Here is a 26,078-nt window from a genome sequence, read left to right as displayed (position 1 = left end):
TCCTGTCCACCCTGCTAACCCTCCTACACAGGGCTGGATCCCCTCCCCCTCATGTCTGTTTTAGCAGTGAGAGTAGGCAGGGCCGGCAGTCAGTCAGTCGTACGAGTGGCATCACTAGATTTGCGTGGCACACTTATTAGTCTCACAGTACAAGACTGAGGAAGACAGGGTATTTCCCCCTCCTAGACTGATTATTCTAGAACCCTGCAGGAGTGTGTGGTAGGTACTGGAAATCTCATGCTCTGTTGATAAAGTCTATGCTAATACTGCTCTGTGGATGTGTTTTTAGGGAGATGCATGCTTTAGTTGTAGTTTGTGATGTCACTAGATTGAAGTAAACATTTAATCAACCTCGTGTTGTTGTTTTTCTGCTTGTGAAGCTGTGGTTGAATATGATACATTGGGGCGTTACGTGGTAATGTCAAAGTAACGAGAGCCAACAGACCTACTGTATACTTTAGTTTAACCCTCAAACAGAACATTTTTTGTATTTATGGTTAAAGCTGCTGGAGATAACACATAGACATAGTTTAGGCCTCATAGATCAATAAATTGAAGATCATTTGCTCAAAAAAAGGTTTGTTTTCATCTCCATTGTAAACACTCCCTTATTGGCATTTTTGGAAAAGTTTGGTGCATTGCATTGTGGGATGTGGAGTACGGTAAACAGATTAGAAGTGGATTTTTCTTCATTCTTCTTGTGTTTCTTCACCAAACAAGGAGAATAGTGAGTGCTTGAGACCATTTTGTTCTAGTTTGTTCCCAGTATTCCCTGTTTTATCGCCTCACTCCGTGAGACTTTCAATTTTGGCCAGTTTTTGGATCAAAATAAACATCTGCCATTGTTTTACCACAACTTGGTCAGTGAAAACATCAGAAATGTGTTGGGAAGTCATTTTAGCAAAGTTTTGGGGGGAAATACAAGAAACTTTTCAGACCATGTCAATAAATGGAGTTGTTTTATCGATCTATAAGGACTACTGTCTTTATCTGATAATAATGCTACTACTACTACCAATAATAATGATAATAATGCATTTTATTTAAGGCGCCTTTCATGGTTCTTAAGGTCACCACATAATCGAAGATAAAAACCCATCCATCCATCCACCCATCCATCTTCTCCCGCTTAGCCGTTTCCGGGTCGCGGGGGCAGCATCCTCAGTAGGGAGGCCCAGACTTCCCTCTCCCCGGCCACTTCCTCCAGCTCTTCCGGGGGGAAGATAAAAACAAAAGTTAAAAACATACAAAGAACAAGAAAATAAGGTGAACAATGATGGACGAGCATTTCTTTAACCATGACTGTTTTGTTGTGTTTTGATAGGCAGCAAACATGAAGATGGCACCCAGAGTGACTCAGAGAACGGTCCAGGCCTGCTTTTCGCCAACCGCCGCCATGCCCTGGAGGATCGCCTGAAAGCAGCCCACAGCTACTCAGGTGGAGGAGGAGGGGCATCAGGGGGCAACATAACGGTGAGTGGAGGGAAAGCAACCGGCAACCGCACGGCCTTCATGATCGAGTTCTACGACGAAGAAAACCCTCGCAAGCGGCGATCGTATTCGTTCTCGCAGACCGCCCCCCTGCTGGGGGCAGGGATAGGTGGAGAGGGTTTGTGCCCGCAGCCACCTGCTAACCCCAAGGTGTTCAGCATCTCCACCTCTGCCTCCACGGTCTCTGAATCAGGTAATCAAAAACCAAAGGAGAGAGTAACAGATTACAAGTACTGACATTACTGTATATGAGCTGCTTTTATTGGTACTTGTACTTTCTTGGGTATACTTCTAAATTGGTCATTTTACTTCTACTTAAGTACATTTTAAAAGTAGTCAAGTAATTAATTACATTTCTACTCACATCTGTTAAGGAGTAAATTATTATATTTGTGATTTTTTTATTTTTTATTTATTTTTTATTTCCAGCACACTGAACATAATCCATATGTTTTTAATCGTGCCATTTCTGATCAAAGCCCAGCCACTTTCTACGGTTTCTACCTTTTATGTTGTTACCCACATGGCACAGTTTTAGAGTTAATAAATGTAGCTATTATTTAACAATAATAATAGTAATTATTTTATACAGATGCCTTTGTGGAAAATCAAATAAGTTCAAGTTTATACATGAGATGTTTACTGTATGCAATCATAGCAAGATTTATTACCAAAAATATACATGGGGGGTAAAAGAAACTACTGATAGTAACTTTTACTTTAAATACTATTTAATTGAGCTTTAATTTACTTGTACTTGAGTATTTTATGTATGACTTACTTGTACTTGTACTTGAGTACAATTTCAATCATGTAACAGTACTTTTACTTGAGTAGGATACATCAGTACTCTTTACAACTCTGTCAAAAACTCATATAATGTCTATGTTAAGCTTTACTTTTTCACTCTGTTCCTCACTGTTCATGTTGTGTTTGTTGCACCTCAGGGAAGGTTCCAGCTCCAATACCAGCGACTGTGACTGCAGGTGCTCCCACGGCAGCCCGAGTGCTTCTCAAACAGAGGTCAGAAGACCCAAGTATAGGCCGGAGCTCAGCCAGTACCGGTTTGGCAACGGGGAGCCCCACCAGCCCCAGTGAGGATACGTCAGTGGTCGGTTTAGTAACTGGGGCCGAGGCTGAGGACGAGCACAGCGATAAGGGAACGTACACTATTGAACTGGAGAACCAGAATCCAGAGGAAGAGGAGGCCAGACGCATGATAGACAAGGTAGGAAGACGTTGTTATTTATGTGACACATGACTGCTATATAAACACTGTGAGTAATGCAGCGTGGCATACCAGAAATTACTTGTTGCATTTATTTTTAGGGTTTAAAACAGTGTTTTTCAACCTTGGGGTCGTGACCACATTTGGGTTCGCCTGGAATTTAAATGAGGTGGTTTGAAATGTCTTGTAATTGATAAAGAAAATACTGTTTAAAATCTTATTATGTATTTATTTTTTTAATTAAAACACAACACAATCTTAAACAACTGTTTTCTATACTTTTACTTTATCAAATATAGATCTGGTTCCAATAAAATGCAGTTTAAAAACTTCTAGAAAGAGAAAAAATGTTTGTGGGTCAACAGAAAATTGTGATATCGAAATGGGGTCACGATCCAAAAAAGGTTGGGACCCACTGGTTTAAAGTATAGCAGTTATTATTTAAAAACAGCATTGAATTAAAAAAAAAAAACTAGTTAGTGGTTCAAAAATGTTTCTCTTAAGTTGACAAGAGTACAAAACAGCTTTTTTTTCTTTTTTTTTTAAATTGTTTTTCTATAGGCTTGTTTTGTATCAAGAAAATGAGCTAGGAAAATATTAGCACACCCATTAAACAGAATTTCTTTTCCTATTGACTCTTATTTTGAAAGTCTGAAGAAACATACTAACTATCAGTAGTTTGTTAAACCATGATAAACCACACACCTGCTCCTCAAAGTGTGTGGTATGTAGGAAAAATTTATTTAATCGATTAATCGAATTTGTAGATAAAAACGATTTTTATTTTGCAAATTTGGGTTGTTTTTTTACACCAGTTTTTTTCTGACTTTTTTGCGTTCTGTCCTTGTGGGTTAGAGTAGCACACGATGTGAGCCTCTTTGTTTCCATGTGTTTACCGTTTGAGTAGGCTATATGTGTTCCACAGGCTTGTTTAATGTTTTATTCGCACTATGCTGAGATCTTAAGGGAATTATTTATTATTTAAATTGTAATATCTGTTGTAAAATATGTAGTTGTCTGATTTCTTAATCAGAAAATTTAAGCTACTGTGAAGTTACTGTTGCACTTTTGCTAAAACCTGGGTTAAAGCTTGAACTTGTTGAATGACAGAGCCTCATTTACTTTTTATTTTGGGATTGTTCTATGCATTTTAACTCTGGAGGACGATTACAGCAATAAAGTGGCACTTTTGACAATATAGCTGATGAGTGCAGTCTTTAAAAAAAAAAATTGAATCGAAGCTCAAATTTTTCTTTAAAAGATCTTTTTTTTTTTTTTTTTTTTTTTTTTTTTTTCCAGGCAAAATTGCACAGCCCTAGTGGTATGTTTACCAAACTGTCAAATTCCATTCTTCAAAAAAGTTTGACTTTTGCTTCTACAACAAATTGTGATTTTTTTTTTTTTTTTTTTTTTAATGTAACCACATACATCTATAGAATTGTCCAGTATGTTTTTAAAAATAAAGTGCAATCAACTTCCAAGCTATAATGTATTAAGGAGTGAAGTAGTTTAACAAGGTCTGATGTGGTTCACTGACACCTAGTGGTTGAGCGTTTACGTGCTATGCATATGTTAGCGCAATTAAATTATTATTTTTTTCATTAAAAACATAATTTAAAAAATAAATTTGAATTTTTTTTTGGATCGATACGATAAAAGCGCCGTGAAATATCGCAAAATATCACAGATTCGTTTTTTTTCTTACACCAAGGTTAAACCAAGTAGGGATGTAACGATTCACTCAACCCCCGATACGATTCGATTCACCCTACTGGGTTTACGATACGATTCTCTCACGATTTATTTTACAAAATGGGACTGTAGACAAAAATATTCCTCTATTTTTTTGTAGAAAATACTGTATTATTTTCCTTTTATTTTTCATTGTCAAAAGAATCCCTTGATTAACTATTCAAAACAATGCCATTTAACTAAAAAATAAATCTTGAATGAAATAAATAAAGGAATAATCCAAATGAAGAAGAAGCCTATTAATTTGTATTCTGGTTCTATAATAAACAATGCAAAACTGCATAATAGTTATTTTTCTTTTTAAAAGTGTAACTGAAAATGTATTTTGTGCCTTAACAATTGGACTTTAAAAAAGTCTGCACTGTATTTAGGTCACATATTTGTTTGAACCAGCAGAGGGCGATAGTAACCCGGTGGTCGGTTGGCATGCCGCTATTCTGTGCAGTGAAGAAGAGATGCTATGCTAGCAGACAGCTAATGGAAAAACGTGACTTTTACAGGTATTCACGTAATATTACAGATATTCTTTCAGTGCTAAAGGGGTAAGGAATCATTTATGAATATGTTTGAGAGTAGAAGGCGGCCAGAAAGAAACTAGTAGCAGATTCCGCCCGCCGCCTCAGCATTTGTACAAGAGAAGGATAAATAGATATATAGCGCCCTCTGCTGTTTACTGCGATTCAATTTTCAGAGATTCGATGTGAACCGTGATACCTATGAATCGATTTTTAACTACCTTACGATTAATCGTTACATTCCTAAAATCAAGTGTATTTATTATCTTTATCAGTTAGGATCATGACTTGTAACAGGTTAGAAAAATGGACATGATCAACACAAACCAGACCAGAACTTGGTTAATTGTCTCTATTGTTTCGAGGCCACTTGGTGTTGTTTCCTCTAAATAACGTGGTTTAAAGATTTGCACCATCGAGTACTTTATTTTTACTGAACATCTCCTAAAAAGTTAAAAGAGGTCGCTTCCACGCTATTTATTGCTACTCCAGTTTCCAGACGGTGTTCTTTGGTGGTCCTGAAGCGATATGATCACAGTGGGTCGGTTACTTAAAGGGAGGGTTTTCATTAATAATTGTCAGTTTGTACAGTTAAAAAATGTAATTGGCTGCATATAAAGCTAAACATAGGACTGTTGCCAGCAGATTGTCACTCTCCACATACTTTAAACTCTCCTAAATGATAACTTACTGGGGTCTCAAGGCATTGAAGGTGCAGATGTTGTTTTATATAATTATAAGGTGTTTTCTCCTCCTCGGTGTTGGTACCAAACTGGAAGCTGTGTTCTACTAATACATGTAATTATCTGACACTAATTGGCACACTGCTCTGCTGTTTGTTGGAGTGTTTGTGAATTATGTTGGTGTAAATGGCACAAAACTGTAGCTGATCATTGCTTTATGCTACACTTTGGGTTGATGGTTGGAAATTGTTCATTTTTGCTCCATTAGCAATTAGCATCATTTCTTTTACCCCTTTGACATTTTTTGCAGGTGTTTGGTGTGCAGCAGAACACAGAGTCTGCCATTCTGTCAGACCAGAAGGTAGAAAGAAAAGAAAAGAAAGGAGAAAAGGGGAAAGAGGTAGAAAATTACACATTTGTACTTATTATGCTGCGGTATCATATGCGTATTAGTCCTTAGTGAAAGATTAATGCCAAGTTAAACTACAATGGAAGCTTTAACTTGATGCTGTTGTTTTATTATTGCATTATTGTCATTATAAATGCTGTGTTCAGCTCATGTTGTAGTATATATGAATACTGATTAATATGGATTGTTTATCACACGTGTCAAACCAAAGCCCCGGGGGCCAAATCCGGCCCTTTAGAGCATTAAATTTGGCCGACAACAGAAAGCAAAAAAGTCAGAGAAACCATGAATCATTGTGTAAATGACCAACTGATTCAGTTCTAGATATCTCATTTAGATATCTCCAATTTAATACACAAATTCAATGAAACTTCACAATATTAGCAGAGCTCACATTTTCCCCATGCTTATATCACATCATTTTTTATCTCAAATTGTTAAAATAACTCAACATTTTCCCGAATCCTGTACTTTTCTTCAAATTATTCCACAAAATGTCCCCAAATTACAAAAAAATGGGACATATAATCAAATAAATTGAAAGTGAAGACCCTACAAGGTCTGATATCTGTCACTTATTGCTTTGAAATGATCAGTGCTGTACATATTTTATAATTTATTTATATGTGGAAGTGCAAACTAGAACACAATGATGATTTAATGACTAATTTTTCACCTAAAATCTGAACCACATTCGATACAGAACATGTACTGTGTAAATTAGAGCAATATTAGTACTCATTTTGTTCATTTTTTTCAAAATCTGGTTTTTGGACCTTTGACAGCTAACTGACTGAATTCTGTAGCGTGAGTCACATCACACACACTAGCAGGAGTTTCCTAGTCCTCCCAGATAGTGACCTAGATCCTAGTGAGAGAAGAAGAGACTCACTCACAGGCCTTCAGGCAATTTCCTAACAGAGAGGAGCTCTGACAGGACACACAGCCTTTTATTCTCCTTATATATGCACGTCCGTCTCTTTACAAAATGTCTCAAGAGGAATCAACCATTAAAGGAAGATACAGCATGTTATATTCACCATCTCTGTGATTATGCCTTACATCTGTGATAGTGGCTTTCTTGGACTTCTCTGTCCTGACTGCTCTTTGCTAAAGTTTCCTTGACATTGTTCCCCTTTTTTTTCTTGCTGCTTCAAACTCACGTGTCGCCTCAGGCTCTTCTAGACGACGCGAGCTGGGTTTCTCAGTGGGCCAGTCTCACTGCCAGTCACACCAGGACAGACCCAGAGGGCTCCGGAGCAGAGGCCACCACATTTCTGCACAAAGAAAGAGGTACATGAATGGAAAAAAGGAAGATAAAAAGGATAAAGCTGTTCGTTCTTTGGTTATTCCGTTTTAAAACCAAATCAAAATAACAAATAAACGTGGTTATTTTGTTTTGCTGACTTAAAACCAGATATGGAGCATTTTTCTGTTTAAAAACAAGTGTTTATTCCTCCACAGGTCCTGGACCAGATCTCCGCACACAATAGGACTGTTTAGAATTTATTTCAGCAGTTTTCTGGTCCTGCAATGTTTTCATTCAGTCTGTGGATGTTGATTTGTAAAAAGCTGCTCACATTTATGTTTAGTTAGTGTTACGGTCCAAAAAGTATCCAAATAAACAGGTGACTATCTACTGTGAGGCTGGTGTGAGGAACAATAGATGTTAGAACATCTACAATTTGATACTTTTCCAAAAACACTTACAGCTTTTTTGAGGGAGGTAAAAATATTTATTTTGCACATTATAATACTGCCAGCCACTAACTGCAGCCTTCAACACACACGGAAGTTGATCACAAGGAACGAGGAGCACCAGTAGAGTCATTACACCACCTCTGGTTCCTTTATCACGTGTACTTTTCATAATATTCTTTTTTTTTTAATTTATTTATGCATTAACAGTGTTTCAAATTATTCACCAGTTCATCAGTAATGTGACTATGCGTTGCTCTTTTTGTGTGGGAGTGAAAGTCCCTCTGTTTGACGAGCTTAAAATATGAAGTTCTCGTCCTTAGTTTCCCTTAAATATTCAAATATCACACAAACTGAACAAGATTTAATTTTAAAACATCAAAAACCAGATAAGCAGCGTTTTTCTATTTCTGTATTTCTGTTTTGGTTTAAGTCAGAAAAACAAAATAACCACACCATTTATTTGTTATTTTGATTTGGTTTTAAAACGGAATAACCAAAGAACGAACAGTACACGCATTAAGCTGATCTATATTTTTTAAGTGTATCGAATGATTTATAAGTTTATTTTGTTTGTTTTTAAGGAGGGGATGGCTTTGGGTCTGGTGCATCCCTCAGCAGAGGGGAGTCATCTTCCAGCTTGACAGACCAAAAGCGCAGGACCCTCCCCCAGCCTCCCCTGGATGACCCCCGGGCTAAATCCAGTGTTAAAGCTCTGAGGTCTGAGATAGGGGAGAAACAGGACACTGAACCCCCGGAGAAAGAGAACAAGGCAGACGTGGATTCCCAAGGTGCCATGAAGGACAGCGAGATGACCGGTAAAGGGAAACAAACCTCCACATCGTCTCCGTCTAAGGCTCCTCTCAGGACCACGGGCGGTGCTGAGCGCAGGAAGAGGACCGAGGAGAGGAAAGCAGAGGCAGAAGACGGGGATAAGTCTGGGAAGCCTTTAGTTCGCCAAGGCAGCTTCACCATCGAGAAGCCAAGTGGCGCCGTTCCCACAGAACTCATCCCTCGTATAAACCGAGGCAGTAACGGGCGTGAGCGCAGTGACTCCGTGGGCAGCATGGACACTGCCACGCTCCTGAAGGACACAGAGGCTGTCATGGCGTTCCTAGAGGCCAAACTCAGAGATGAGAACAAACTGGACCAGAAAAGCAGTAAGAACGGTCCCTCACAGGGTTCTAGTCTTCCACCCCGGAGGGACTCCATCTCTCCTGAGTCGGACGTCGACACGGCCAGCACGGCTAGTCACGTGACCGGAGACGCTGAGAGGAAAGCAGGCGGAGGACAGAAACGTCGTTCTTTCAGCAGCATTCACCGGGAGAAGAGCAACATGAGCACGGTGTCTAAGGCCAGTGTCACCAACTCCAGCGCACGGGAACGTCTGGAGAGGAAGTCTAAGAGCAGGACTGCAGAAGTAACCCGGACTGAGATGCGCCGCTCCGTTCAGCCGTCCTCATCCTCCTCTAGGGCTCGCCAACCGTCTCTGGATCTCACCGATGACGACCAAACCTCTTTTCCAATTTCTGATATTCTCTCCTCAGACCAGGAGACCTACTCTGGACCACTGGGGCAGGATTTCCAGCACAGATCTGCTAAAGCTAACGGCAGCTCCTCCTCCAAACCCGGTCGCACTCTACACGCAGCAACCACCTCCTCCCTCAACAAGCAGGCGGCGCTGCCTCAACCACGGCCCACCAGGGCATCGCTCCTCCGTCGGGCCCGGCTGGGGGACACCTCCGATACGGACCTGGCCGACGCAGATAGAGTCTCTGTCGCTTCTGAGGTCTCCACCACCAGCTCCACCTCAAAACCTCCGTCAGGACGGAAAGGATTGTCACGGTTGGACTTGCTTGCTCAGCCACGGAGGACCCGTTTGGGTTCCATATCGGCACGCAGTGACTCTGAGTGCACGGTGAGCAGAACCGGCACCTCCTCCCCCCGTCTGTCCAACGAGACCGCTCTGCGTCTGGGGCTGCGCTCCTCTACGCCCACGGAGAACAAGCTCACACCCAAGATGAGAGCCAACAGTGTTTCTAAACTGAACGAGGCAAAGTCCAAAACTACCACATCTGGGTACTGCTCTCCAACAGGTGAGTACGATAACTGCACGACTAAAAAACCAGAAACGTTTTTAAGTTCTTTTTCATGACAAGATGTTGCTTTATTTTTGCGTAGCTTGTTAGATACGAGTGTAAGAACATTTGTCTCATGTGTGGTGAACTCATATATTGTGGTTTTCATGGTTCAGAGAGTTCTCAGCCAGAACCTGCAGAAGAAGAGCTGATGGGTACTGTACCAGAGTGCTAGCATTGTGCTGTGATAGGTGGTGTGTTGTGTTGGTAGCAGACCTGGGTCATAGTAAGAACGCTGCACATCACATAGAACTATTAAAAGAAGAAATCTGAAGGAAACTTCTATAGATGGTATAGGATATCATTCACATAGTTATTAGCACGACTTGATTGACATTTTTAACTATATTCAAACTTATTAGCTATAACACTTCCTGTCTGTAGTTTTAGGGCATCTCTGAGCTAAAACTCTGTAAAGCAGAATACTGATGACCCAGTTCTGACTTTTTTTTTGCTTTATTAATTCTGCGTCTCATCTCTTTAATTCACACATTGTCTAAAGCTTTACTCACAATTTAACCTGTTTTTAAGGAGGAAATTATTCCTGGAACAGTGCTCCCCCTCGTGGAATTATTTAGCAAAGACATCTTCACTCTTACAAATATCATTACATTTCATATTACTGGTAAATGGTCAGAAATTGAACAAATCTATAGTTATTTAGGGCTTTAGTTACTTTTGGTTTGATAAAATGGAGATAATATACATAGTTATAGCAGAAACAATGCACAAAAACATTAAACTGTTCTGTAATGTATTTTAGCTTTACAGTTAACACCTTTAACTACACAAAGAAAAATGCAAATAAATGCAGACTGACTGAAAAAAGGACAAAAATGTATGAATTTCCAAAAATGTAAAATAAAAGAATAAACCAAAAATACACTTCAACATTTGTCTAATTAGCAGCTAATTTTGAGGTGGGACGAGTTATTGTGAGGGGGCTAACGTGGTGGTAAATCAGCTCACTGTACCTGGACTAAAACAAAAGAACTCTGATGATTTAAATTATAATACATTTTATCAGAAGAATAAAATTAAGAAAAATTCCAAATTTGCTGTCCAAATTCCATAAAATCAGTGGTATTTAACTCTTTTTTTTGCAGATTTCATGTATAGAGCAAGTCTGTCTTGTTTGTCATAAAACACAGTTTGTGTGTGAAAATTTTAAACCATCTAACCATCTTTGCTCATTTGTACTTTTATGCATTTTATAGTTTGTTTTATTGGCTGCCTGCATATGGAAACCAACAAACTTATTTTTTTTATCTTTAAACATACTTTGACTTGCAATATGCAATTAAATGCTTAATGCAATAAACCTTTAATCCTCTTTTCATGCTTTGTTTTTGTCTATATTACATCTTCAATATTATTCAAAGCTGATTAAAGCTAATTACCTTTGTCAGCTAATGTATTACTAAATACTAAAAGATTGTATTTCCTCCTCTTTCCAGTGTCCAGTAGCAGCAGGTGGAGACGTCTACCTCCAGAGTACGGCTCCACTTCAGAGGAAGAGTTTAACTCCAGCAGGAATTCTCCAAAGCACAGTGGTCGCCCTCACGTGCGTCCTCACCACCTCGTCCCACACCGCGGCTCGAAACTGGGCTCCACCGCCGGCTCTAGCCCCGGTGTGGCCCCTGGTCCAGGAGGAGTGGGGATGAAACACCGTATGAAGGAGCAAGAGGAGTACATCAGGGACTGGACCGCTCACAGCGAGGAGATAGCCAGGTATTGATCATGTATTTATCATTGGTTACTTTTCATTCCTGTCTGTTCCAACTCCTAAAGCCTCCTGTCTGGTGGTTAACAGGTTATTCCCCTGTGTGCGTAGGATCAGCCAGGACCTGGCTAAGGACCTGGCGATATTGGCTCGGGAAATCCACGACGTGGCTGGTGAGATTGACTCTGTCAGCTCATCGGGCACGGCACCCAGCACCACGGTCAGCACCGCCGCCACCACCCCGGGATCAGCCATCGACACCCGGGAAGAGGTAGGCCCTGCACGGCCCACGCAGCCCGACATACAGGAGAGCATGAAAAAGGTGCCCGTCTTTCTTCTTCTATCACTGCCATGTTGTCTGTGTTTCCGCTTTAACATCATCACATCTTCATTAGAGCATATTCTTTCATTTTGACCTCAAATGTTTGAAATTTTGGGGGGATTTACAGATAATATTACAATTGAATAATATTGAAAATTATTATTAATAATACTTTTTTTGCTTTTACATAAGATAAACACAAAAATAAAGAAAATAAATAAATAAAAGAGAAGTTAAGGAAAAGCAAGTCAGAACAGGTGGAATGTAATGATAAAGTTAGTAGGGGCGTTCATTGCCATGAATCTGACAAAACGATATGATTTGCCTGTAACGATACGATATATCTTGATACTAAACAATCAGATATAATCGCAATATCAATAATTACAAATTTTACCTTTGCAAGTACAAAATGGTATAACATACAGTTTTTTCTTTGTTTTTTTTTAAACTTGCAAGAACAAGTAAATGTTAAATAACTGTAATTCAACTACAAATACGAAAAACAAGTGGTATGTTTATCAAACTGTCAAATTAAATTTTTTGAAAAAGTTTAAATTTTGCTTCTACAACATATTCTGATTCTGTTGAGTTCTCAAATTATTATTATATTTTTTTTTTTTTTTAACGTAACCACAAACATCTATAAAAGCGCCAATCATGTTTTATGAAAATAAAGTGCAACATGGTCTGATGTGGTTCACTGACACCTAGTGACTGGGCGTTTACGTGCTGTGCATATGTTAGTGCAATTAGGTTTTTTTGTTTTTGTTAGAGAACATTTTTTGCTTATATGATAATTGAGCACCCTTAAAAGTTTGTGTACTCCAGCGTATTTCAATGCATAATATTTTAAACTTGGAAGTGTTGTGCTGTATCTCACCCATATAATTACACTTTAAACTAGTGCTGGGCGATATATCGAATATACTCGATATATCGCAGCTTGTAGTCTGTGCGGTGTTGAAAATGACCATACCGTTAACCTCGCGGACTTATTATTTAATTATATTATATTTAGCAGAAGTAAATTTATTATACCATCTACTCTTCAGTTATTTATATACAATATTATTTCACCGCACTAATAGACTGCACTGACGTCACTCATCCACACGCACACACGCCAGCCAATCACAGACCAGTATCCTAGTATAAACAGGAAGCATGAGATACGGGAGGAGAAGGCTTGAATACGGGAAAGCAGCAGCTGAAAACGCAGCATATGAACGGTAGCACGCACACCCGGTGCTCAGCAGACAGCACTTTACTAACTGTGCAGACCAGCGGTTGTGCCTTGCACCTGACAAAAGGAGCGATCGGCAGCAGAACGGAGGACTTTGTATAGGCGACTCAGATTGCATCGGCCAGGTTTTTTAAACCCCCCATGGATCTAAAGATGGTGAACTACCCACGGAGATGACGTAGTGGACGGTGAACTGCAGGTCTACCAGAGCGGTAGGACCACCGCACCGATCCTCTTACCAGGAACGCATGAACTTCAATCCTACCAGGGTGGTAGGATCAACTTTATTTAATTAGGTTCTCTTCCAGTGGACCAACCCAACGAACTTCATTCCTACCAGGGTGGTAGGACTGACTTCATTTTTCGTTTGAGTGGAACTATTTTTTTTCCCCAGGCTGTGACGCCTTATGAACTGAGCTAAATCCCAGCAGGTGAACTGGAGTCTGTTTTGAGACCACTTTTGTTTATTATTATTTTCTGTAATATAATAAATCCATGGTACTTATTTTCTATAAACAACAAATTGTCTGTCTATTCTCTGCACATCTTAGTAATCATTCCCAACTCACACTTGAACCTAGAAACTAATCTCAGAGAAAAAATTTATTAACCAACAGTAAATGTACAATTGGCTACATCATCTTAATGACAACATGCACAAAAGGGCACTATTTGTTTTTAAATATCTTAGTGGCATTATGTGCAAAAAGTGCACTTTAATTTTGTGTTTTGAAATGCCATGTGAGTTGCATCCTGCACTAATGTCTTGTTTTGAATTGTCTCTGTGACAATTTTGCACAGAACGTGCACTTTCTGTTGACAATTTTATGTTTGAGCCACTCACTGTTTAATAAATACAGTTATGTCAACTTTGACTTAGTTGTGATATCCCCTTTTTTGCATGAAAGTTTAAAATTGGCATATTAATGCAGTATGATCAAGAATGTTTTAATGTAGACATATAGAATCATCATACTGGTGTGATTTTGTGCATCAAAGTGTTAATTCAAGGGTAATGCAAAATATCGAGATATATATCGTGTATCGTGACATGGCCTAAAAATATCGCGGTATTTATAAAAGGCCATATCGCCCAGCCCTACTTTAAACCAACCTTTTTTGGATCGTGACCCCATTTCGACATCACAATTTGCTGATGACACCAAAGACATTTTTTTCTTCTAGAATTAGCTTTTGATCAAGTTTTTTTTTACAGTGTTACAAATACAAAATAACTGACAAATTGTGCCAGCTCAGATATTTTTATACCACATTTATTTGAACTACAGTTATTTTTGAGAAAGTTATTTAAGATTGTGTTTTAATTTTAAAAACTGTTTAGTAATAAATAAAATTTGATAATAATCAATAATCAGCATTTTTTTTTTTTGATCAATTACTAGACATTTCAAACAACCCCATTTAAATTCCTGGCAACCCCAAATGGGGTCATAATCCCAAGGTTGAAAAATCTGATTCAGCACCTCTTGCTTCATTCATGTCTCTGTGCAGTTGGTAGATCGAGTCTTTGACGAGAGCCTCAACTTCAGGAAGATCCCGCCTGTGATTTCCACTAAAGCGCCAGAGATTAACGGCAAACCCGTGGAGCACCGTCCACGTGCTCCAGACAGCCTGGAGCCCAGAGCTTTGAGGAGACGCACCTGGAATCGAGAAGATGTGAGACTCAAAACAAACCTGTAAAACGTCTCAAGGCTTCATTTTTTACACTGGATTTTCTTTTTCTGTTGTTTCCAGGCCGTGTTGGACAGCCTGCTTATACATTCAGTGTCTCAGCTGTCCTCAAAGATCAGACACTCCACGGACAAAACAGCTGGAAAAATAAGGTGGCTATATTTTATTTTATTTTTCAGGCATTAACCATTGTGTAATTTGGCTTTAAAATTATCTCTTATATCCCTCTGTGTTGTATTTATCAGGATCTTGTTTAAAGATAAGGAAAGAAACTGGGACGAAATAGAGAGTAAACTGAAAGCAGAGTGTGAAACGCCACTCCTGAAAACATCCAACAAGGTACGCATCATATTTTGTCTGCATAGTGTTTTATATCCTGCTTTTTTTTTTTGTTAATACTTGGGTTTTTGTGTTCCGTGTTTGCAGGAAATCTTGGCAATCCTGCTTGAGTTGAAGCGAGTCGAGAAACAGCTGCAAGGTAAGCAGATGAAGCCTCAGCTACATCTAAGATCTGAATTATAATTCATTGCAAATACCAAAGTGCTTTCACACTTTGTTGTTTTTGTTTGTTTTCTTTGAATTTGGCAGTGCTTGAAAATCAGGAGAGAAATTAAGTAAGGAAATAATGTTTAAATAACCAAACAGAAACAATTACTGGTGTATGTTTTTATCATACAGAGAATTTAGAACCGGAACTATTGTTTTTCCCACAAAACAAGATCTAAACTAGGCCTAAAAGATGGAAAAGGCTGGATATGTAGGATATGTGATAACATCAGTGATGCTCATAGTTTTAATTACTATTATTATTATTTTTCAGAGTATTACATTGTATACGTACATGCATTTCACATCTGTATTCGTTGCTGAACATTTTCCTTGTTTTTCAAAACAGGGATGTATAAAACCAAAAAAGGAAATAGTAATAACAACAAAAATAGAATAAAATAAAAAAATTATACAGGCAGGCTCACTGTTTTCTATATCTAATGGTGGGGACAACTACTGCTTCTTGTCAATCAATCCTATTCCTAACATTTTTCCATAAAGGAGACCCATTTTATCCTCCACATCCTTGTAAATGTATCCATTTGTAAATTAAGTGAATACAATTAGTTTTTTTTCCATTTGATGTATTTCATTCACTGTCTATCCCATAGTTTTAATTCTATATCAATTTGGAGGAAATACACAAAGCAATACAACAAAGTCGCGATGCAGAGCCAATCAACAGAGTCTCTATTTGCAACTTACAAAAGATCAAATCAACTTTTGAAGTAACATTTTGAAGAATGTTTGAATATTTGCTGTTCATACTTTAATTGCTTCTTTTCCTTGTCTCAGTGATTAATGTGATAGTGGACCCTGATGGGACTCTAGATGCCTTGGCCAGCCTGGGGCTACCCAGCCCTTCCACCCCTTCCAAGCCCCAAACAACGCCCCCCTCCGCCCCCAGCCTCGGCTCTGCACCCTCAGCCAAAGATCCGCTGCCTGGGATCCTTCCTGGATCAGGAGGCGTAGCAGCCTCTGCCTCCAGAGCTCCCATTTCCTCAGTCAGCAAAGACGGGAAGCCACGCGACTCTAGTTTAGGTATCGGGTTAGCGGGTATCGGGGGCCTTCCATTTAGCCGGACGCGACCAAGCGGAGAAGAGGCCATCGCTCAGAAGTGAACAGAGACGCTTTTAAAATGAAATTTATCTAAAAAACTCTGGGAAGGGAGGACAGATGGATGGAGTGTAGAAATAAATAAAAAAATGACTATAACACAAGCATATTTCAGTAAAAGGTGCTCAAAAAGAAGTCGAGACTCCTCCCTTTGATTCATAACGGACAACCTCGTTCTCAAACTGACCCATGAATGATTTTGATAGACTCGTTTTTTTCTCATTTCATTCAAAGTCGAACTGCTTGTCTTTGCTTGTGAACTGAAGGCCAACAGGCTGCTGCACAGTCTCCTCCAATCCTTTTGCCTTCTCCACGTGTCTGGACCCACCTACACATAGGACATGCCTTAAAACACTCCTCAATATTAGCAGCTAAAACTCTTATTTTCCTCTAAAATCACCTTCACAAAACACTTTTTACGAGTTCAAATGGTCATATGACGAGAGAATAATCCAGCAGCGTTAAGTAACTACCCAGGAAAAACACAAGGTCATAAAAGTAGATTCTCAGTAATGGGGAAACCATCTCCTCCCACTATCAAACACAATTCTGGTGTGAAAATGTAGCCGTCCACTGAAGCCTTTTTAAAATAGCTTTTATATCGAGTAGCCAGATATTTTTTTGGTTTTTGTTCTCATCAAAGTTGTAGCACATACTGGACAGAGCTCACACAATTGTGTGTCAAGTTAATGGCGGTTTTTCACCTAAATTCTGTCAGAATGTATTTAAATTTACATTTACATTTACCGCCGAGGTGAGCAATTCAGAAAACTCATATAACAGCTGATCTGAAGGGATTAAATCATATGTTAAGGTTTCATTTATTCAGACAATTGTTCCTCAGAAAATCCACTTTGATCTCCTGACATTTTTTTTACTGTCAACTGCCAGTCTTCATCAGAGGCGTCTGTTTGTTTCCTTGACTTCCGCGTAATAATTCCAGCAAGATTCTTTTTTGTCTTCTTTTTGAATAATATGTTAAGGTTTCATTTATTCAGACAACTGTTCCTTAGGGAATCCACTCTGATCTCATGGCTACTCGGAAGTCAAGGAAACATCAAAGGAAACATCAAAGCGATCACCTCTAACGAAGACTGGCAGTTGACAGTCGAAACATGTCAGGAGATCAAAGTGGATTTCCTGAGGAACAGTTGTTCTGAATAAATGAAACGTTAACGTATTATTCAAAAAGAATATTGCTGGAATCAAGGCACCATGCTTTTCTTTAATTTTTCAAACAAATACAAACTCTACCCCAAAAAACGGAGATGATCGAATAGACGAAAGGCTGGTGTTAGTTGCACTAAATGTCGATCAACGTTATGAAGCAGATCATTTTTTACAACTCAAGCATGTTACTGTGGTATTATTATTATTATGTATTTTCACCAACAAAAACACAAAACGAACATAAGATGTAACTTGCAATACATGCCATAATAGAACCATGAAAAGGCCTTTGAGGTTACAGATTTAAGCTATTAGATTTCCCTTTGCTGATTCCACAACTATTCACTTTATTGTCAATCTGTAGTTTTAGTGTTAAATTCTGACTTCAGATATTGTTTCTAACTCTTTTTGTTTAGGCGATAACGTATTGGGATCTCATGAATTTGACACAGGGTGTACATACTGAGGTGTCTTATGATTTCTAGCCCGCTGCTCTCGACTATGACAAGAACATGTCACTCTCTTGTTGTGAAGGAATTTCCATTCATTTCTAATTCAGAAAAGGTGAAGGAGTTGGTTTTGAAAACAAAAAAAAAAACATATTACTGAAATCAAAAATGCATGATTGACATTATAAAACCTCACCATCACATCTAAGAGTGACCACTTCATATTTGTGTAAATATATGAAAGACATATTTCTGTGTTGTAGTGAAAAGGAAATATTTCGGCGTACTGATGCTGCATTAACCTCATACTATTCTCTCTGATTGTGCTGCTTTTTGGAGGACTGACTGACTGTTAACTCTACTCTGATCTTATGGTCTGTTCTGGATAAAAGTGGTTTAAAGGCAGTGCATTAACACTTAGAAGCCCCTGTAATCGTGACTTTGTTGTCACTCAGCCTTTTTCTCCACATTGCAAATTCCAAATGTAACAAATTGTCTGAACGTGTTCCCATTTTTCCCTTTATAATAGAAAACCAATGTGGGAGACTGTGAATGCTAGTAGGTACATTTTATTTTTTATTCTACGTGTCATCTCTTCAGTGTTCTTTGTAATTTTTTGCCATTTTTTTGTAAAAAAAAAAAAGTTTTATTTATTTTTTGCTTTTAATGTGAACATTTTATATTTGTTTAGTTATCTGCAACTGTTCTTACTGTTAATAAAGCAGAGCCATTCACTTCTGTCTTATGTAATTGTGCACAACATGCATGCACAGAGCAATGAGAGCATACAATAATCTACAGATGCATCATTACAATACGTGAGGGAGAAAAACTCGTTATGTGCCTAGAATAATATCATTTTTAAGGGTTGGTGCAGTTACTTTTAGAGGATGTTCAACAAAACTAAATATGTAACGTAAAGGCTAAACTTGTGATTTTAATATTCTTGCTAAGCCACTATTTTGTGTAAAACTTTAAAGTTATTTACTGTTGTGTTAGTTTATAACACCACTTTTTTATCGTAACGCTCTATATAGACTTTCTCCAGGTACTCAGACTTCCTTTCAGTCCAGAAAATGTAAGTTATGTTAAATTGATCTATATTTTCAGATTAAGAGTGGATGGGTGCTAAAAACTGTCTGAGAATAGAAGTAGGATTCAGAACAACAAAAATGGTTATGTATTGAAAATAGCTCCAAAGATCAGTAGTTTATCTGGAAGTAACATATTTAAGCCATATCTAAATTCTGTTTTTCGTACAAAACTTAATTCAAGCCATTTCTTAAACCAATGGTTCCCAAAAACAACGTCATGACGAGGGGGCAAGAAGGCAATAGAATGTTTTTTTTTCTTTTCTTCTTTGCACTTTATTTAAAAATTGTTTGGTTTCTGCTCTAAAATAGGATTCAAATTTTTATTTTTATGAGATTTGAAGAAAAATCAAAAGGTCACTTTTACCCATGTTTTTCCACAGTGGGGTTCAGAGTTTTACATTCTTAAACCATCTGTACTATATGTCTTTTCATTTCTTGTAGTTTAATTTTAGAATTGTATTTAACACTGTCTTCAGAGGGTATTCCCACGGTGCAGACAGATGTAGTGTTTTTCTGAGTAGAGACGAAATGTTTCAGAGCTGAGTTGAAAATTAAAACAACTTAAATGATCAAATAAACAAATAGATCCAAAAAAAAAAATCAAAGCAGATGACACTTTTTGAAAAGAAATGTGGAAAATTCTTTTTCAGAGAACACAGACAAATTCCGTTGCCAAAAAACCAAAACAATAATCAACGTGTTAAAAACAAACATGAGTCTCGATTGTTGTCAGTTACATTCTTTATTAATACTGACACATTTCAAGGGTGAATTTCATTTTGTTTTTTCCCACATGACCAACTGATTTAGGTTAATTGTATAATAAGTGACAACATGAGCACAGCTGCAGTGATTCACACTGTAAATAGAGTGTAGATTAGCCGGGGGGCCATCCCATTTGACGCCCACCCAGAACGTGGATATGGAGGTGGTAGACGGACTGGCCGCCGTCTTTCCCGTCGTTTATGACAATCCTGTAGCCGTTAGACAAGCCGGACTTTTCAGCACACTTCTTTGCTACAATCAGCAGATGTCCCAACAACTGGGAGAGAAGATTAAAAAAAAAGAGTTTAAAACAAACATTTATCTGAAGTAATTAGCTCTTTCAGAGGGTTAAGTCTGAAATCTGAGGACTTACTGCAGCATCACCATCTTCAGCTTTGGACAGCTGTATAATTGGCTTTTTTGGGACAACCAGGATGTGAGTGGGTGCTTGAGGTGAGATATCAGGGAAGGCTACACACTGGAAGAAAAAAAAGGTTCACAGTAAACATAATACAGTCAGAATTTACCCTTAATATACTTCCAAGTGCATTAAGATGTTGGGAATACTGTGTGAGAAACCTATGAAGAAGTGGCTGCTGTGGACATTTAAGTATGAAAAAAAAAAACTATTTTAAAATGACTGCTTCATCATTGGACGCAAAGGAGACAGCGTGAAAACTTTCAACGTGTTTTTTTTATTTCTACACAGGCCTTAGACTAACTTACACAATAGTTCTAGCTAGCTATACCTAGCAACGTAATTTCAACTGTGCTTTGCTAGGATAACAAAATTAAATAAAACTAGGAAGTAGTGGTGGGAGAAATAATCAATGCATCGTCTAACAGACATAGTAATTGATAATCGATGCATACATTTAATAAAAGTAAGAAAAAGATAATCGATTAGGGATGTAACGATTCACTCAACTCCCGATACGATTCGATTCACGATACTGGGTTCACGATACGATATTCTACCAAATGGGACTGTAGACAAACGACTGAAAAATATTCCTCTATTTTTTGGAGGGGAAAACTAGAAAATACTGTACTATTTTCCTTTTATTTTTCATTGTCAAAAGAATCCCTTGATAAACTATTCAGAACAATGCAATTTAACTAAAAATAAATCTTGAATGAAATAAAGGATTAATACAAATGAAGAAGAAGCCTATTAATTTAAATTCTGGTTCTATAGTAAACAATACAAAACTACATAGTGATTTTTCTTTTTAAAAGTGCTACTGAAAATGTATTTTGTGCCTTAACAATTGGACTTTAAAAAAAAAAACAGTGGTCGGTTGGGATGCAGCTATTCTGTGCAGTGAAGAAGAGATGCTACGCTAGCAGACAGAGCTAATAGAAAAACGTGACTTTTACAGATATTCACGTAATATTACAGATATTCTTTCAGTGCTAAAGGGGTAAGGAATCATTCATGAACATGTTTAAGCGTATAAGGAAGAAAGTAGAAGCAGATTCTGCCCGCCGCCTCAGCATTTTGACAAGAGAAGGATATATATATATATATATATATATATATAGCGCCCTCTGCTGTTTAAAAAAAAGTATATCAACCGTGATACCTATGAATCGATTTTTAACTGCCTTACGATTAATCGTTACATCCCTATAATCGATCCATACATTTTCTTTTTTTTATTTAATGTAAATACTGTGAAAGGGATGTTAATAGATATTTTAAAGGAAGTGTCTCCTAGTACTTAATACGAATCCATATACCCGCATTCTATCTGTACGAAGATGACGTTACCGGAAGTCACGTGACCATTAGTTAGTCCGTAACGTAGGTTTGGGTTAGTTAGTCCGTAACTTAGGTTAGGGTTAGTTAGTCCGTAACTTAAGTTAGGATTAGTTAGTCCGTAACTTCATTTAGGGCTAGGGTTAGTTAATCCGTATCTTAGGTTAGGGTTAGTTAGTCCATAACTTAAGTTAGGGTTAGTTAGTCTGTAACTTAGGTTAGGGTTAGTTCGTAACGTAAGTTAGGGTTACTTAGTCCGTAACTTAGGTTAGGGTTAGGGTTAGCTAGTCAGTAACTTAAGTTAGGGTTAGTTAGTCCGTGACTTAGGTTAGGGTTAGTTCGTAACTTAAATTAGGGTTACTTAGTCCGTAACTTAGGTTAGGGTTAGTTCGTAACGTAACGTAAGTTGGGTTAAGGTTAGTTAGTCCGTCACGTAAGTTAGGTTAGGGTTAGTTAGTCCGTAACGTAAGTTAGGTTAGGGTTAGTTAGTCTGTAAGGTAAGTTAGGGTTAGATAGTCCGTAACGTAAGTTAGGTTAGGGTTAGTAAGTCTGTAAGGTAAGTTAGGGTTAGATAGTCCGTAACGTAAGTTAGGGTTAGATAGTCCGTAACGTAAGTTAGGGTTAGTTAGTTCGTCACATAAGTTAGGTTAAGTTAGGGTTAGATAGTCCGTAACGTAAGTTAGGTTAGGGTTAGTAAGTCTGTAAGGTAAGTTAGGGTTAGATAGTCCGTAACGTAAGTTAGGGTTAGTTAGTCCGTAACATAAGATAGGTTAGGGTTAGTTAGTCCTTAACGTAGTTGATGTATTAATACAAATGGAAGTACAAGTGCATAGCGTCTCATTGGCCAGTTTAGGTCACGTGGTGTACCTATCACGTGACCTAAACTGGCCAATGAGGGGCGTTGCGTACGGATAGAATGCCGGTATATGGATACGTATTGATAGCCACTGCCTGTTTTAAAAGCACTATGGTTGATGTGTTTATATAGTATTTTATCTAGAATAAAGTGTATATATATCATTTAAAAGCAAGGATGCTTTTATCATGCAGTTTTAATTTAACCATTTACAGATCATCTCTGCCAGTTTTATACAAGGTGATAGAAGTGTACATTTGTCTCCTGTGTCTGAAATTCTGAATATAAATGCTTTATTTAAATAATGAAAAAACAAATAAAAACAACACCCAACAACAGTAGTTTATCAGTGGTCATGGTGAGAAACAAAGAAACCCTATAAAAATGTGTATCACGATGCATCAACCCTAACCCTTTAATCTAGCTTTTTTTTTACTTTCATTTTGCTGCTTTCTAAACTAACCTGTCTTGAGTTAGTAATCAACCAAGCTAGAATTGTTAAACATGCAAATCCAGTTTGACAGCCAGTAGTCAGCAATCCAATTACTGTTTATAAGTTATGTTTACCCAGGTTTCTTTTTAAATCTTAAAGTTATAGACATAGCTGTGAATAGAATATTTACTCCCTGAGAGATATTTAACCTGAATTTTAACAGGACGTTCCAAGTGGATTTTGCACTTTTGGGAGAAAAGCCAACTATAGTGTTACACATTGAAAGCGAAAATAAAAAAAGCAATGACTAAGCATACACCAAAGGCTTTCAATAAAAAGTCACTATTTTAGATTTATTTTGCCTGTATGATGGGAAATCGTAAATGTATCCATTTCATAACAGCTCTGACAAACTGTCAGCAAAAACAGGTTAGCATTAGCTGCTGTTGCAGGACTGGAATACTTCGTTCATAAAATATGAAGTTAATAGGAATATTGTTCACATACCAGGTCATCCTCGTGGATAAGGTTGACAGGAATCTCTTTTCGGATGATTTTTCCAAATATTGTGTCTCCACCTGGTAAGGCGGTCTGCGCTTTGGCTGTTTCGTCAGCCATGTTGGGGCAGAAGTGAGTCGTGTGCTACTGAGTCTGCGCATTGCAGGCAAACTCTACTGGACGCTGATTGGCTACAATGTGTCACAGACAACATGCGCTGATTGGTCACTTAAGATAGGCTGCGTTTCTGATTGGTCCATACGTCATGACTCATTTTACGCAGGAAGCACGTAAAGGCAAGATGGAGACTCGCTTGAAGGTGAGCGTTTGACTATATTTGTGTTTTTAAAAACGAAATTACATTGATTTTAGCAACGCCTAACATGCTAGTTTAGTTGATAGACAACTAAAATGCTTACGTGTTTATTCACTAATGAATCTCTCATTGTTAAACGCTGTTTGTGAACATTTGCAGGTTCTCAGAGTGTTCAAAACGCTGCACAGGACGAGGATGGAGGTTTTTAAAGAGGACGACAGAGCACTAACCGGTGAGTTACGAAGAGGATTATAATTCCCACTAGTGCACCAAAAATATTTACCCCATGTCGACTTTGAACTAATTAATGGTTTGTAGAAAAACGTTTGAAAGCTAATGTACCATAGTTATATATATATATCTGCATTCTCACTGTACATATTATAAATACTTGTTTTTGTTGTTGTTATGTTTTTATAATTTATATATTCTACATTGTCGTGTTTTTGTGTTTGTAAATGTTTCAAGAACAGTAATTTTGATTCTCTACATGTCTTATGTATACATAGTAAAATCAACAATAAAGCTGACTTTGACTTTTGACTAAGCAACTGCTTTCTCTCTTGAAGCTGCGAGGCTAAAGATCAATGAGGAGTTCCGTAAAAATAAAGACGAAAAGGCAGAGGAAAACATTCAGAAGGTACAGATTTTATATCAAATTAATGCACAAAATAATTCCATTAAGTTAATTTTCTCTTATGTTATTGAGACAACTTTTTTCAGGAAATAGGAAATTTACTTTGATCTCCTAGGAGATCAAAGTAAAATTTCTTGATTTCTCTTTTTTTTTTTTCTTTCTTCTTTTTCAGGAAAACACATTTGTTGTTGTTTTTTCTGCTTTTGCTGTTCATGTTTTTAATTTATTTATGTCCTACGTTTTGCACTACTATCCTATGTTAGTATGTATTTTTATTCTACTTACTGTATACTGTGTTGCTGCAATGTGAATTTCCCCTCTGGAAATTAATAAAGTTTTATGGTTTTCTATTCTATTTTAATTTCATGCATATGACATAATTTTTTATTTTATCATCAAACTTACAGATATGATGTGCTGCCACTTTTTGTTTAAAAGTCTTATTTAAATTGTCACAGTGTCTTTTTAAACTCTGCAAATCGCTATGACTTCTCTCTCTTTTTACAGATGATCAAAATGGGCTCCGATGTTGAGATTGTTCTACGACAGAATGTGTTGCAAATGGAGCACGTTGGAGAAGAGACGCTTAGTATGTAAACAAATGTTTTAGCTTAGAACACTGCCTTCAATGATTTTCACATTTTAGCTTCTCTTGTTACTGTTTTTTAATTTCTTTTTTTTTCTCCTTTCCCACAGTGCTTCGACCCAGAGAGGACCTTCTACTAGAAAATGTGCCTTATTGTGACCAACCAAGGGACAAGTCATAACAAAACCATTTATCCAAATCATGTTCATAAGAGACTCAAATGCATTGCTTTAATTTAAAAGCAAACAGTATATCAGCGTTTCATGAAAAGAGAAATATCCACAAGAAACATCATGTGAAGAAAGGTCCATTTTTTTTCTTCTTCAGTTTAATAACTTGGTTTAAATTTAATGCCATATTGTGATGTATGCTGTTTTATTAAATGTTGTCAAGCTGTAAATGTGTCTCTTATTTTTCCATTTGTGTAAGATTTAAAAAAAATGTTGGATTTGAATAAATGTAATAATTACAGCAAGGTTATTTTTGTGTTCTTTTTGAATAAATAATATGTTAATGTTTCATTTATTCAGACAACTGTGATTTTTCCAACTAAATTTTGTTTTCTCACGTGACAATAGTGAGACTGATTTATTTTATTTTTTAAACATCTGAACGAGAACTATATCAAAAAAAAAATATCAATGTCAATTTGCTGTCAAAATTAACACTGCTGAAAAGTGAGATGGGGTTTTATTTTTGTATTTTTTTTTTTTACTTTTATAAATCCTATAGTAAGTTGAGCATGATTAACAAACACAATATTCTACATTAAGTAATTTTTCAAAAGTCCCTGATGTTCTTTTACTATTAGAACATCGTAAGAATCACAAATATTGTTATTTCTATGTTTTTATGCACAAAGTTGACATATCCCATACTATTAACTACATTACCCACAATGCTCCTGACAATCATTACAACTTACACATGCGCCGTTACTGTGGCAACGC

At 37.4% G+C, this 26,078-nt stretch overlaps 3 protein-coding genes across 8 annotated transcripts in view; 2 read left to right on the top strand and 1 right to left on the bottom strand.

Moving 5' to 3' along the window:
• cep170aa (centrosomal protein 170Aa) overlaps nucleotides 1-18,893 on the top strand; it is a 56,123-nt gene extending 37,230 nt beyond the window's left edge. The window contains exons 11-23 of one of the 6 annotated variants that reach the window (XM_028468677.1): nucleotides 1,325-1,684; nucleotides 2,439-2,719; nucleotides 5,980-6,069; nucleotides 7,254-7,371; nucleotides 8,361-9,872; nucleotides 10,031-10,069; nucleotides 11,372-11,645; nucleotides 11,728-11,908; nucleotides 14,718-14,882; nucleotides 14,961-15,049; nucleotides 15,143-15,236; nucleotides 15,324-15,375; nucleotides 16,242-18,893. In XM_028468677.1, coding sequence (XP_028324478.1) covers nucleotides 1,325-1,684; nucleotides 2,439-2,719; nucleotides 5,980-6,069; nucleotides 7,254-7,371; nucleotides 8,361-9,872; nucleotides 10,031-10,069; nucleotides 11,372-11,645; nucleotides 11,728-11,908; nucleotides 14,718-14,882; nucleotides 14,961-15,049; nucleotides 15,143-15,236; nucleotides 15,324-15,375; nucleotides 16,242-16,567 — 3,581 coding nt within the window. In that variant the 3' untranslated portion in view covers nucleotides 16,568-18,893. Of the gene's footprint in view, nucleotides 1-1,324; nucleotides 1,685-2,438; nucleotides 2,720-5,979; nucleotides 6,070-7,253; nucleotides 7,372-8,360; nucleotides 9,873-10,030; nucleotides 10,070-11,371; nucleotides 11,646-11,727; nucleotides 11,960-14,717; nucleotides 14,883-14,960; nucleotides 15,050-15,142; nucleotides 15,237-15,323; nucleotides 15,376-16,241 lie in introns of all 6 variants that reach the window. The other 5 variants (XM_028468673.1, XM_028468678.1, XM_028468674.1 and 2 more) reach the window with 5 other exon arrangements.
• Nucleotides 18,894-19,998: 1,105 nt separating this feature from the next.
• hint1 (histidine triad nucleotide binding protein 1) lies at nucleotides 19,999-23,756 on the bottom strand. The gene is made up of 3 exons (XM_028468098.1): nucleotides 23,599-23,756; nucleotides 20,414-20,518; nucleotides 19,999-20,317 (listed from the first exon to the last, which is right to left on the bottom strand). Exons 1-3 carry the CDS (start codon nucleotides 23,707-23,709, stop codon nucleotides 20,153-20,155), a joined length of 381 nt encoding a protein of 126 aa, XP_028323899.1. The 5' UTR covers nucleotides 23,710-23,756; the 3' UTR covers nucleotides 19,999-20,152.
• A 96-nt stretch (nucleotides 23,757-23,852) lies between these two features.
• lyrm7 (LYR motif containing 7) lies at nucleotides 23,853-25,528 on the top strand. The gene is made up of 5 exons (XM_028468099.1): nucleotides 23,853-23,908; nucleotides 24,065-24,137; nucleotides 24,475-24,545; nucleotides 25,050-25,131; nucleotides 25,239-25,528. The coding sequence occupies exons 1-5, from the start codon at nucleotides 23,855-23,857 to the stop codon at nucleotides 25,307-25,309; spliced, it is 351 nt and encodes a 116-aa protein (XP_028323900.1). The 5' UTR covers nucleotides 23,853-23,854; the 3' UTR covers nucleotides 25,310-25,528.
• Nucleotides 25,529-26,078: the final 550 nt, after the last annotated feature.

This window comes from Gouania willdenowi, chromosome 15 (genome assembly GCF_900634775.1).
Source record: "Gouania willdenowi chromosome 15, fGouWil2.1, whole genome shotgun sequence".
Classification (NCBI taxonomy): domain Eukaryota; kingdom Metazoa; phylum Chordata; class Actinopteri; order Blenniiformes; family Gobiesocidae; genus Gouania; species Gouania willdenowi.
This window is presented reverse-complemented; position numbering and strand designations above follow the sequence as displayed.

What these genes read in the sequence shown, in the direction of transcription:
- hint1 (XM_028468098.1), bottom strand. Translation starts at nt 23,709, where the DNA reads ATGGCTGACGAAACAGCCAAAGCGCAGACCGCCTTACCAGGTGGAGAC. An exon ending in TTATCCACGAGGATGACCTG is followed by an intron (nt 20,519 to 23,598) that starts GTATGTGAACAA and finishes TTTTTCTTCCAG; the next exon opens with TGTGTAGCCTTCCCTGATAT. An exon ending in CTGAAGATGGTGATGCTGCA is followed by an intron (nt 20,318 to 20,413) that starts GTAAGTCCTCAG and finishes CTTCTCTCCCAG; the next exon opens with TTGTTGGGACATCTGCTGAT.
- lyrm7 (XM_028468099.1), top strand. Translation starts at nt 23,855, where the DNA reads ATGACTCATTTTACGCAGGAAGCACGTAAAGGCAAGATGGAGACTCGC. An exon ending in AGATGGAGACTCGCTTGAAG is followed by an intron (nt 23,909 to 24,064) that starts GTGAGCGTTTGA and finishes GAACATTTGCAG; the next exon opens with GTTCTCAGAGTGTTCAAAAC. An exon ending in CGTTGGAGAAGAGACGCTTA is followed by an intron (nt 25,132 to 25,238) that starts GTATGTAAACAA and finishes CCTTTCCCACAG; the next exon opens with TGCTTCGACCCAGAGAGGAC.